At 28.4% G+C, this 12,792-nt stretch overlaps 2 protein-coding genes across 6 annotated transcripts; one reads left to right on the forward strand and one right to left on the reverse strand.

Annotated features, from left to right (window-relative positions):
* Positions 1 to 311: 311 nt before the first annotated feature.
* Positions 312 to 9,125, reverse strand: LOC103574376 (uncharacterized protein B0303.7). 5 transcript variants are annotated; one of them, XM_014443024.2, is made up of 7 exons: positions 8,950 to 9,124; positions 8,797 to 8,837; positions 8,228 to 8,306; positions 6,674 to 6,797; positions 1,011 to 1,787; positions 668 to 934; positions 312 to 602 (listed from the first exon to the last, which is right to left on the reverse strand). In XM_014443024.2, the coding sequence occupies exons 2-7, from the start codon at positions 8,825 to 8,827 to the stop codon at positions 471 to 473; spliced, it is 1,410 nt and encodes a 469-aa protein (XP_014298510.1). In that variant the 5' UTR covers positions 8,828 to 8,837; positions 8,950 to 9,124; the 3' UTR covers positions 312 to 470. The 5 variants fall into 5 exon arrangements, with proteins under 5 accessions (XP_014298510.1, XP_014298511.1, XP_014298509.1 ...); XM_014443025.1 differs by lacking the exon at positions 8,797 to 8,837 and having other exon boundaries at positions 8,950 to 9,125; XM_014443023.2 differs by having other exon boundaries at positions 8,797 to 9,124.
* A 1,588-nt stretch (positions 9,126 to 10,713) lies between these two features.
* On the forward strand, positions 10,714 to 12,484 carry LOC103574377 (46 kDa FK506-binding nuclear protein). The gene is made up of 4 exons (XM_008553816.2): positions 10,714 to 10,894; positions 11,077 to 11,166; positions 11,265 to 12,186; positions 12,269 to 12,484. Exons 1-4 carry the CDS (start codon positions 10,885 to 10,887, stop codon positions 12,348 to 12,350), a joined length of 1,104 nt encoding a protein of 367 aa, XP_008552038.1. The 5' UTR covers positions 10,714 to 10,884; the 3' UTR covers positions 12,351 to 12,484.
* Positions 12,485 to 12,792: the final 308 nt, after the last annotated feature.

Below are 12,792 nucleotides of genomic sequence, written 5' to 3' on the forward strand. Positions count from 1 at the left end.
TATTAAAAATTTTCATCATTTGTTAAGTTATGTGCTTATGAGAAATGATAGTCTATATAATAAAGTATAATTTCGTAAAAAAAGGGTTATCATTTTGCTTTTATTCATCAAAAAAAAATGTTAAAGTATTTTTGGTTTAATTGACCCCACTCTGTAAAAAGACCAGACAATTTTTATCTTCATCTATCTAAAATTATCATTTAAAAACTTAATTTTTTTATTTTTTGTATTTTGAAAACTCATAGAAGAAAAAAAAATATAAAACTAAAGTATTTTATACACAGCTAGTAACTGATATTGTTGTTTCATTATAATTTTTAGCAAAAATATATTCATACCATTTCACTAATTATAAAGTATCTTATTATAAAGAATTGTAAAATTAGATTTAACGTTACAAAATTAATTACAGAACATAATTCATTTAAAATCATGTTAACTGTTATTATAAGCGTTAGCTTTTATTGAAATTAATTATATTTCGGTAAATTTTGAGGCAGCCGATCGACATAATTCGTCGGAAATTGTCCTTTTTTACCTTGATATTCACCATAAAGCCAATCGTCTGATATTTTTGATAAAACTGTAATTTTTGCACCTTCCTAATAAAAAAAAAAAAAAAAAATTTTTAAATCAAACTACAATTTATGGAAACTTTCATATATACCTCAAAACTTAAATCTTCCCATGTTTCTCCATTGAAAGTATACAATGCATTTACAATATTAAGGGATTGTTCTGGCAATGGTACCGTAATATTTATAAAATTTGCAGGGAACATCCCGGTATGATTGCCTACTTGACCTTCCAACCATTCATCATTAATTTTCTTCGTCAAAATAACAATATCGCCTTCTTTTAATGGTAGATCGCCAGGCTGAGTTGCTTCAAAATCATACAACGCAATACCCTGCGGTCTTGATTTTTTTTGTGTCTATTGATTTAGAAAAATATTTTATTATATTAATTTTCTAATTACATTAAAAATAATAAATACTTGAAATACTTACTGTTGGACATTCTATTTGTGTTAAATATTCTGGTGGTGGTGCTGGTGGTGGAATTGATGGCATGGGTGGTGAAGAATTACCATGAGAAAATGTTTCATTGAATTTTGTGGGCCATGTTGAACTTTCATTGAATTTACAAGAGTTATTTACAATTTTATGATTTTTTCCGCTTGAAGAAACACTAAAGTTTGGAACAGTTGGCGTTAAACTAGTAGTAAGTGATTTAGGAGCTGGTGGTTTTGGAGGTCGAACACGAATTATTGTCGGCATCGTAGAGACATTGGTCGTCGTAGATGCTGGTGTCAATAATTGCATTGGACTATTGTTATAAGCGAAAAAAGAGGCTTCATCAATATGTTTAATACCGTTTGTCATATTTGTATTGGTACTTTTCGCTTGTGAAAATGGATCAAAATTTGTATTTTGTTTCCACGGATCATTTTGAATAGTACAATTAGCTAAATTGCCAAAAAAATCAAAATCATCTTCAAAGGCACTTTCATTTTGTGATGTATTACCACTATTTGTAAATATGGATGGATTTGAATTTCCATCACTTCCAAAACTATCGATACTAACACCATCACTACTTGATCTTGTGGTAAATGTAGGTGATCCAGGAGGACTTAAATCAATCAATGATACTGTTCCATCTGGTAAATTGTTTGATTGACCATTTATAGTTGATGATCGATTATTAGAATAAAATGATTTCCCTTGCGGCTGTTTAGCAGCTCGGATTCCAAATAAATTTGTAATAAGTTCTGTTGGTCTAGTCTGAAATGAAACAAAAAAGAATTATTTATACCTATAAATACTTCTATATCATGAAAACAATTAATTTTCTCACACAATCTTAAAATATATGCATCACAGATTTTTAAAACTGATATTCCATGACTTTTCCAGGTATTCCAGACAAATAATTAAAAAATTCCCTGACCATATGAAGTAATATTAAATCCTTAAAAATATTTATTCAATTCAAAATAAAATGGTATAAGTCAGTTCAATAAATAATCAATCATTGTCGTTAAATGAACTTTTACTTTTTTAATTGTCAATAAATCATAGATTTTTTTAACTTCCCGCTAAAAAAATTGGAAATTTTCAAAAATTCGGAAAGTTATTGGTATCGGTACGATTTTCGAAAATCGAATTTCTACGAGATCTTGACGTTTTGAGATCCTAGGAAGCTATTCTGACTAATTTCAAGATGATGTCTGTCTGTCTGTCTGTCTGTATGTCTATGTATGTCTATGTATGTATATGTATGTCTATGTATGTCTATGTATGTATATGTATGTATATGTATGTATATGTATGTATGTATATGTATGTATATGTATGAATGTATGTATGTACATGTATGAATGTATGTATGTACATGTATGTATATGTATGTATATGTATGTATATGTATGTATATGTATGTATGTATGTATGTATATGTATGTATATGTATGTATATGTATGTATATGTATGTATGTATGTATGTACATGTATGTATATGTATGTATATGTATGTATGTATGTATGTATATGTATGTATATGTATGTATGTATATGTATGTATATGTATGTATATGTATGTATATGTATGTATGTATGTATGTATATGTATGTATATGTATGTATATGTATGTATATGTATGTATATGTATGTATATGTATGTATATGTATGTATATGTATGTATATGTATGTGTATGTATGTATGTATGTATGTATGTATGTATGTATGTATGTATGTATGTATGTATGTATGTATGCATGCAAACATCTGTATCTTTCGAATCGATCGATAGGGTATGTTCAAAGATATTCCAAAAATGAAATTTTTTCAAAAATGTTTTTTTTCGATAACTACTAATGTGCTCGATGGATTGATTCCAAAATCTAATCAGCTTCAAAACTTTATAAGTCGCGTCAACCATCAAAAGGCCACTTCAACTATCAAAATCGGTTCATTCGTTCAAAAGAAACCGTTGTTGAAAGAATTAAAATTAAAATTTTTTTCTAGTTTTTTTAAAATAACTCAAAAACTATTATATAATTTCTCCCGAGAAAAAATGGTAAAAAACGTTTTTTTTTCAACAACAACGGCATGCAAAAGTATTTTCGAACTCGAAGACAGCGGGAAGTTTTGGGGTTGGCCCGCAGGATCAACTGATAGACCGATTTTTTATTTATTAATTAAATAATTATTCATTTTTGATTTTAAATCTGTTTTTATATAACTTAATTACTCTATAATAAAATATAAATAAACTTTTTATTTCCCCTAAAATAAATCTCATCAAGAAGAACGTTTTGTCGAATATTAATAAAGTACGCGAACAATAAATATAGTGAAACTTATTAGTTTAATACTTGTGTATAAGTATACTTTTAATGTTTTTGGTTTTCTAATTTGTCATATGCATGTTAATAGCTTGAAATTCCTGACAATTGGTGTATACCTAGGACTTTATTTTTTTTTTTAACAGCTTTTTTAATTCAAACTGCTTCATTCTTTCACTATTGAAATTAATTTTTTTTCAACGCGGTATTACAATCGCATTCGCACCGCGCCATTTTTGAACAGTTTTGACAAAAAAAGAATTTATCGGATTTTTTCAGTCAAAATAAAAAGAAAGTAAAAATTTTTCCAGTTTTGTGACGAAATTCCCTGACTTCACTGATTTTTCCAGTATATTTTTAATTTCCTGACATTCCAAGCTTTTCCAGGTTTACCAGACATGTGGCCACCATGTATATGGAGAAAAAAATTTTTCATCTAAATTTGCCGTCTTAATTTGTATGTTAACAGCTTCCTCAATGAATTATTATTATATTGAACTGAATAGGAATGCTCAATCATTATTGTTTTTCCTCCTTATAAGATAAACTTTAAAAGAGTTTTACAGGGTGGCCACAAAAAAATAATATCAAAATTCCCTGGCATTTCCCGATTGTCCAGTAAAATTTTTCGCATTTATACCTGATTTAGAAACTTTATTTGTATCATTAAGATTTCCAAGCTTTGAATATATTTTCATTGTTAATAATTAAATCTGATTATTAAATCATACAAGAAACCAATAAAATAAAGTGATATGGCTTACTTTTGATTATTCCATGTTAAAAATATGTAAGTTAAAATATTTAATAAGAAATTTTACGATAAAAATAAATTATAAAGAGCACTAGTTACAAAAATTAAGAGATATTAAAAAAATTCAAATTTTTTAAGTAATTTTTGACAGGTTAAAACTCGAAGAGAAATGGTCGTACAACAAAAACAAGAAAGGCAAATTGTAACTTCAAGTGTTGAGTTTTCTGATTTGGTCGTGAAAATTTTCTATTCTGCATGGTTCCGGAGTAATAAAAAATTAATCATAACTATCGACTAAAATTTATTGAAGCCCATAGACTGTTTTTAAGACGACCAAAGATTTTGAAAATATTTTTTTCGATGGTTTTCCTAGAATTACTCCGGAACAGTTCATAATAAAAAATTTAGAGATCAGATCTGAAAACTAGACATTTGAAGCAATTTGCCTTTCTTGTTTTTGTTGTACGACCATTTTCCTTCGAGTTACAGCCTGTTAAAAATTACTTAAAAGTTTGGAATTTTGTTAATATCTCTTAATTTTTGTGATTAGTGTATCATCGAAAAATTTTAAAATTTGGAACTGTCGCAATCGAATTCCCGGATACTTGTCGAAATTCCCTGATATTTTCATGATATTTTCGGGTTGCATTAAATTCCCTGATAATTCTCGATATTCCCTGTATGTGGCCACCTTGGTTGTATTTTGTTTACTTTTTCGATAATCGTGTGTGGCTCTTACAATTTTTACAACTATTAGATTTGATTTGAAAGATCAGAAATTACAATTTTTTAAATAAATAAACTCAATTTATAATACTTCTTTCACCAATAATTCAAGTATGAATAGAATCGTGATATTTTTTTTTCTTATTAAATCAATAGTCTAGATGGATAGTTATTTAACAGCAAATCTTTATAAAAAATTGATTTTTTATTTCTATTAACTTAGGAGATTTAATAATTTTATTTTGTGATCATTTTTGTAGAGAATTTATTTCTCATATGTATTATATCGTAAAACGAAACTGAGAATTATCAATTATAAAATAAAAATTCTTTTTTTTTTTTTTTTTTTTTTATAACTTAAAGCAGAATTACACTGAATGCATTTTAAAAAAATTAGTAGTTTTTTTAAAGCTAGTAATAAAACATTTTTTTGATGCATATCTAAAGATTGAGAGGTGAGATAATATTCGCGCTAATATACATATGAAAGAAAAAAAAATTAATAATACTAATAAGGTATATGTCCCAATACCGGAACAAGACCCAATACCGGAACGATTTGATAATCATTATATTATATTTCAACTCGTACGCGATGAAACTAAATAAAACTTTCTTTATTTGAAACCTTAATCTTTCAGTTAAAAAATAAGATATAAAATAGATTTTAGAAAATATTTAAAATATGAAAAAAAAAAAAAAATGTTAATTAGAGCAATAGTTTCGGATTCATGACTTTTTCATGTCTCTTAATGGTTTTGCTAAGAAATCATTCAATGGTCTTAAGCTTATAGAAAATGCATAGAATTACTTTTCAATAATTTTTTTTTTGTACATGCATCTTGAATGACATAAATTCAAGAAAACATATTAAAAATATGAAAAAAATAGTATTATTATACTAATTTTACTGTTCTTCTATTGATACACCAAAATGAACCCGTGCCCAGTACCGGAACAGCCAATCATATTAATGTTACCGATAGACATTAACGGTGAGTTTTATTGACTGGCTAAATCAAGTACAATATTAATTATTATTGGAGCCCTAATATTTAATGCAGTATGTATGATTGTTATAAAAAATAGATTAAGTATAGATAAACTCTAATTTAAATCATAAAAAATAAATTTTTATTTTTAGTTTTTTTTTTAATTATTTTTCTAGTATAACCTTAAATAATTTATTTGGTTTCTATTCTTTAGATCAAAATATTTATTTTCATTGAATCTTCAATCATTTTAAAATTTTAAATACATTTTACATTATGGATGTGATATAGCAGACATCAGACAAATTTAAAATTATTAATAAATCGAGTAAATAATTAATAATATAAAATTTAAAAAAATGCAAATTCAAAAAATTTTGAAATTAATAGTGCTTTTTTTGTAAATATTATTTTTTTAATTATTTATCTTATTTATTTATAATTTTAAAGTTCTCTGATGTCTGCTACATTCATACTCGTTTTACATTAATATTATTTAATAATTATTAATATTTTCACCATGAATAAATGCAAAAAATAACTTATTTTATTTACTGTTCCGGTATTAGGACAACTGAATTCCCGTATTGGGGCAAGGCTATTTCAGCGTTCCGGTATTGGGTCTTTTGGGTGTCATAGAAAAAAAATTTTTTTTTATATTAAATTTAAGAAAAATGAACTAATTTGATTATTTTTGAATTGGTAAATGTCTATTCTATATGATGTAATAAATTATTTTGGTTTATAATTCATTTGAATATTTTTAAAACGATAAAAATCAGTCATATATCCTTCGTCGTTCCGGTATTGGGACATTTACCTTATCAAAATTAAATATATGATCTTACGGGTTTTTTTGGTTTAGTAAAATGATTTTGAATATTGTCGTTTTTTATTCGAGGAGGTGGTGGCCGTGGAGGTGGTTTCTTTTTTTGAACTGGTTGAGGTATTGTTAAAGGGCCAAACGGGTCACTGAAAAAATAAAAGTCGATATTACAGCATAAATAAAATAAATAATTTATATCAAACGTAAAATGTAATCTAAGAAAACTCCAGATTTTAACAGTATTAACTTTGCCGTACAAAATGTAAGTATATATGGCAATTATATTTTAATTAAATAACAATAAGTTTACCAATTAATTTCAATGAAAAATCACTTAGAAATATATTATGATTATTAGGGAGGACCACTAGTGTGATCACCTGAAAAAAAGATGATTTTTGGAAATTTTTTTAAAGAAAACTACTTCATGGAATGTTTTAAGGATATATTTGTGGATATTAGATTGGCCCAAAAAAACCAACTTATTTTTTTTTTTCGATTCTCTTGTGAAAATTTGTTGGCTTACAATGTTTTAAGAAGCCTCTCCAAAAATCAGCTCGATAAAAAGTTTCCGGGAGGTTGCTCACGAATTTTGAAAATATCACAAATGATTGAAATTCAGATTTTTTACTTCTAAATTTTCAGCGAAGTCAAGATTTCACAAACATAAACTATCGCAACCACGAGAAAGAAAAAAATTTGAAATAAAAAATTCAAATTTCGATCATTTTTGATATTTTCAAAATTCGTGAGCGACCTCTTGAAAATTTTTCATCGAGCTGATTTTTAGAGAGGCTTCTTAAAACATCGTAAACCAACAAATTTTCATAAGAAACTCGAAAAAAAATAGTCGGCTTTTTTTGGGCCACCCTAGTGGATATATAATCAATACAAGATCAAATTTTTGAACCCAAAAATTTAAAATTCAGCGAGTTATTTACAATCTCTCAACGCTCCAAAAAAAATTCTCCTCACTGCTGCGTTGATGGCAGCCTTCGCAGTGCATGAAATAAAAGAAAGCAAAAAATTTATTAAACTAAAAGTTACTTCCTCTACCATGACTCTCGGGCTAAGAAAAAAAGTTGAAAGTTAACAAAATGATGGAGTTTTTAAAAAAATTTCAACTTTGGCACGAAAATTTGATGATTTTTGGCCTGCCAAAATTACATTTTTTATTCGATCGGAAAATTGGAGGATCACGGTACGTAAGAACATATATAAAAGGAGCTGCAATTCGAATCAAATTGATCGGATGATTTGTCTTCGAGTTATAGATGCAGCAGTTTTGAAAAATGTATTTTCGAGAACCGATAAGCGGTCGATCTTCAGATGACTGTAACTCAAAAAAACTATTCGAGATATGCTTTTTAAATTTCTGTATTTTATTCTTGAAGATATAGACTATCGAAATATGCAAAAAAAAAAAATTGATCTTTTCAAAATTTCATACTAGTGGTCCCCCTTTAATCTTTTTGTCAATTTTATTATTTAGCTGATAATTAACGTTTTAAAAATATCAACTAAAAAAAAATTTTTTCTTACCTAATTATATAAGTTTATTAGTAAATAAACTTACTTGTTACTCCATGTATTATTTCTTTGATCAATTGGATTTCCAGGAGGTTTAGGTGCTGTTCTTGTTGGAATTGGCATTTCTGTAAGCAAATAAATATTAATAAAAGTAATAATGATAATAATAATAAGTAATTGAAGAAGAAATCAGTATGATGCACTACGTCGTACTTAAAACGTCGTACTATAAACGTAATCACCTGACACTGAGCAGTACCGAGCGTCACGCACACATACATGCAAATATTACTCACAATGTATCGATAAAATGACTATTACATACTTAATAAGTAAAATTCTAATTGATTCAATAAAGTCCAACACATTTTAAATCCCTTACAAACAATTATAACATTTAAATGAACAAACAAAACGCATATTATAGATAAGTTTAATATTTTAAATATTATTCCCAAGGCACAAAGCTGTCAATGTGTAACTCCTTTCAAAAGTGATATAGTGACAATATTATTGATATATTACGCCTATGACTTTGTTTGTTTGACATTTAAACAGCCGCTACTTAACGACTTTATCTTTAATATCTCATGTCTAAGAAGAATGAAAACATACCACTACGCCTTGATCGCATTCCTCGAATCATCTTCAATTTCCTAAAACACGTTCGATTTTTTTTTAATGGCCGTTAAAAATATCATAAGCCGCTATGAGCTGAATGATTGGACCGTTTTAAATTATGGCGACAACCTGCGATATAAACCTCACCTGTCCGAACATATGCAGCCATTTTATACTTTCAGCAATTTCAGCGCTCACCATTGCTGTTGTACAACTTTTTTGGGTCGGCGAAAATGTGCCCTCACAGTGGTGGGAGAAGATAGCAAGTTAAGTTTTTATTTTTTTAACTGAGTTGTGTGAGATCAACTTTTTTTTTTTTTATAAATTATATATTCTAACTGCAGTTATTGACTTTATCGTTTAGGAGTTAGATATGTGCAGTAGTGACATCTCTTTTTTTTATAATTGTGTCAAAAAAGTTAACTATTTCTGTACCCCTGATAGCCACCTTAGCTTGAAATTAACGGTAATTTGATATTGAAATTACCTAAAATCTGTTGCCCGAATTTGCAGACAATTTCACAGCAAAAATTGAAAATAAAAATTTACGCTTAATTATTTTTCAATTTAACGGTAAACTTTTATGGAAAAAAATAGTCGGTAATGTTTATTCTTACAATTTCAAAACCCTGTTAGCCAGAGTTTCTGATCAGGAAGTTAGTGTACATGAGTTGCGACCAACTTGACAACAACTTTCAGCTTGTGTAACTGTTGACAAGTTGGTTACAAGTTGCTCAGAAACTTGGCGACAATCTACTGCCGCAACCTGTCAACAACTTTCTGAGCAACTCGTAGTCAACTTGTAGCCAACCGTCACACGAGCTGAAAGTTGTCAACAAGCTTCTCGGAAAGTTGCCGTCAACTTATGGAAATGCCAACTTTTGCGGCCAACTTGGCGACAGGTTGCGGCAGTAGATTGTCGCCAGGTTTCCGTAAACTTGGCTATCAGGGAAGGTAAGCAAATTTATACACAAAATTGTGTATAATTTGAGGGTAAAAATATACTTAACAATTTTTCAAGTTAAATTAACGATAAATTGACATAAAATTTGCCTGAAAATTAAAGACAACTTTTTTCTAGTCAACTTTTGAAGTAAATTTGCATTCTAATTCGGGCAATAAATTTACTTCAAATTCAATAGTAAGTTGCATACAAATTGTTGTAAAAAAATGGAAAAGTCCGAAATTGATGGAAATTTTACGGAAAATTCAACGAAACTTTTGTACAGTAAACTTTTGCTCAAGCAACCCTGATAACACGAGTTGGTCGTGAAAAAGTTGGTCATTCATTAGTTTCCGACCAACTTGACGACAAGTTTTCGACAACTTCAGCTTTTGCAACTTTTGGCAACAAGTTACCGCCAACTTTCTCAGAAAATGTCTATCAACTATTGGAGGTACCAATTGTTGGCGGTCAACTTGGTGTCCAGTTGCGGCTGCAAGTTTCTCGTCAGTTTCTCGCCAGCTTGGCTATCAGGGAAACTGTACTATTAGCGTATTTTCCAGCCAAGATTTATCAGAAACTTGTCGTTAAGTTAGCCGTAAATTTTTTACTGCAGAACTTTCTGAGCAATTATATTTAGAGTGTAGCTATCAGGGATAATACTTCATTTGGATCTTCAGGTTTTTATATATCTTTACTTTTTAAACTTAAACTCTAAAGTTAATATTTACTTTTTTTTCATATCTATTATCTTGTATCTGTTTTATGTTGGATTAAAAAAAAAAACATTTAAATTATTACGAAAATAGATTTTCGAAATTTAAATATTTTTATTGTAGTAAAAAGCAGAGACAAATAACGCCCTCTATTAGATATATTTGATATGATCGAATCTATATGTAAGTTGTATTTCTGTGACCGAACGAATGAAGCGCTGCTAGTTAAAAATCATTTTATTATTCTTAATTTCTTATTTCTCAAAGTCAAGGCTTAGAGTCTAAATTATTTCTTATACAGAAGTTGGCGCGAGAACAGTACCCGCATTTACTGAGGGAAAAGATTTTTATTTAAAGATCTAAATTATTTGATATTTTTGGTTTTTTTTTGTTTAATCGTGTCTTAAAAAATAATTTATCAAGATGTTTTGGGGTAAGTTATTAAAATATCTTTGTTATTTAAAATAATTTAATTACTATACCGGTACCTGTTTCAAATATGGCGTCGCCATGTGGTTTCAAATCTCAAAGAAAATGCAAACTTTTTTTTAAAAGTTGTAAATGCTCTTTAATATCTCCATTATATTAAAAATGTATTTTTATTATATCGTATAGGATTAATAATGGAACCAAACAAGCGGTATACGCAGACTGTGGAAAAAGCGTTCCACGTGTCTATGGCTACTCTTGATGTTACAACCGCAGGTAAAATTACTTTAAATAATGTTCAAGTTTTTAAATCATTCAATTGCTATTTATAACGTCACTAAAAACATTTCATTTTTTTTATGATTTATCTTTAGATGATGGCATTGTACAGGTTATGTTGTGTTACGATAACCGCAATTATCTTTTGTGTAATTTGCAAAAAAGTTCATCTACGCAAGTCGGACTAGATTTAAATTTTAAAGAAGGCACAAGAATTTCATTTACCTCAAATGGTCGTGGGCATGTGCATTTAACAGGTTACTTGATACCCGATGACTTAGAGGATCTAGAACAAGATTTAGATGATGATTTAGAAGACGAAGAAGTTCCTGAACTAGTTGGTAAAAATGATAAACGCAAAGCTAAAGAGTCACCTGTGGATAAAAAATTACTAAAACGTTTAAAGTCATCAAAACCTGAGTCTTCCGATGATGATGATGACGACGACGATGATGATGACGACGACGATGATGATGAGGAGAGGGAAAATCAGAGTTTATTGGAAGTTGAAGATGATAGCGATTCTGATGAAGACGTCGAAGATGAAGAAGAGGATGATGACGAAGATGAGGACGATGATGAAGAAGAAGTAAAACCTCAATTGAAAACTAAACTGAGTAAACAACAAAAAAAACAACAGCAGCAAAATCAAAGTCAAGAAGAAAAAGCTCGCAAGCCAAATAATTTGGTTAATGGAAAAGATAAGAAAGAACCTAAGAAAAAAAATAATGAAGAACAGTCGCAAAATGAACAAATGGCTAAGAAAAAAACGTTAACTGGTGGTGTAGCTATTGAAGAGCTTAAAGTAGGCACTGGAGCACCAGCTAAATCAGGCAAATTTATATCGGTTTATTATGTTGGAAGATTGAAAAATGGCAAGAAGTTCGACTCTACTACAAGTGGAGATGGATTCAAATTCCGTCTTGGTAAAGGCGAAGTTATCAAAGGATGGGATATTGGTGTACAAGGCATGAAAGTCGGTGGTAAACGACGCATCACAATACCCGCACCTATGGGGTATGTATAATTTACTACTTTTAATAATTTAAAAAAATTATATTCTCTTAAAAGTTTAATAATTTTTGTCAATTAATTTCAGTTACGGTGCCAAAGGCTCGCCACCAACGATTCCAGGAAACAGTACTTTGGTTTTTGAAGTAGAACTTAAAAATGTTCATTAAAATTTATCATTATAATTAAATTAAGTATTGATATAATTTTTTTAAAATACAGTATAAAGTTATTTTACATGAATTATTTACACAATCATTTATAATCTTAGTTTAAATTAAATAACACGCCATTTATAAATTAATCATTCCATAATACATTACTAATAATACCTTCACGCCCATCATCTGTTCTTGATAAAAAAAAAGTTAATAAATGTGAAAGATATTGACTATTTTATTAGTTCACAATTAACTTAACATTTTGTTTATAGTTAAGTGATATATTTTGTAATACAAAACATTTACAATTTAGTATATATTTTTTTCGCTATTATAACATGACAAATCCCATTAGACTTGATTTTTAATTGTATCTGGAAAACTTTCAAAAATAAAAAAGTTAAAATTAATTCTGTGTTTGAATTTCATAAACTAACAAAAAAAATTCTTT

This window comes from Microplitis demolitor, chromosome 7 (genome assembly GCF_026212275.2).
Source record: "Microplitis demolitor isolate Queensland-Clemson2020A chromosome 7, iyMicDemo2.1a, whole genome shotgun sequence".
NCBI lineage: Eukaryota > Metazoa > Arthropoda > Insecta > Hymenoptera > Braconidae > Microplitis > Microplitis demolitor.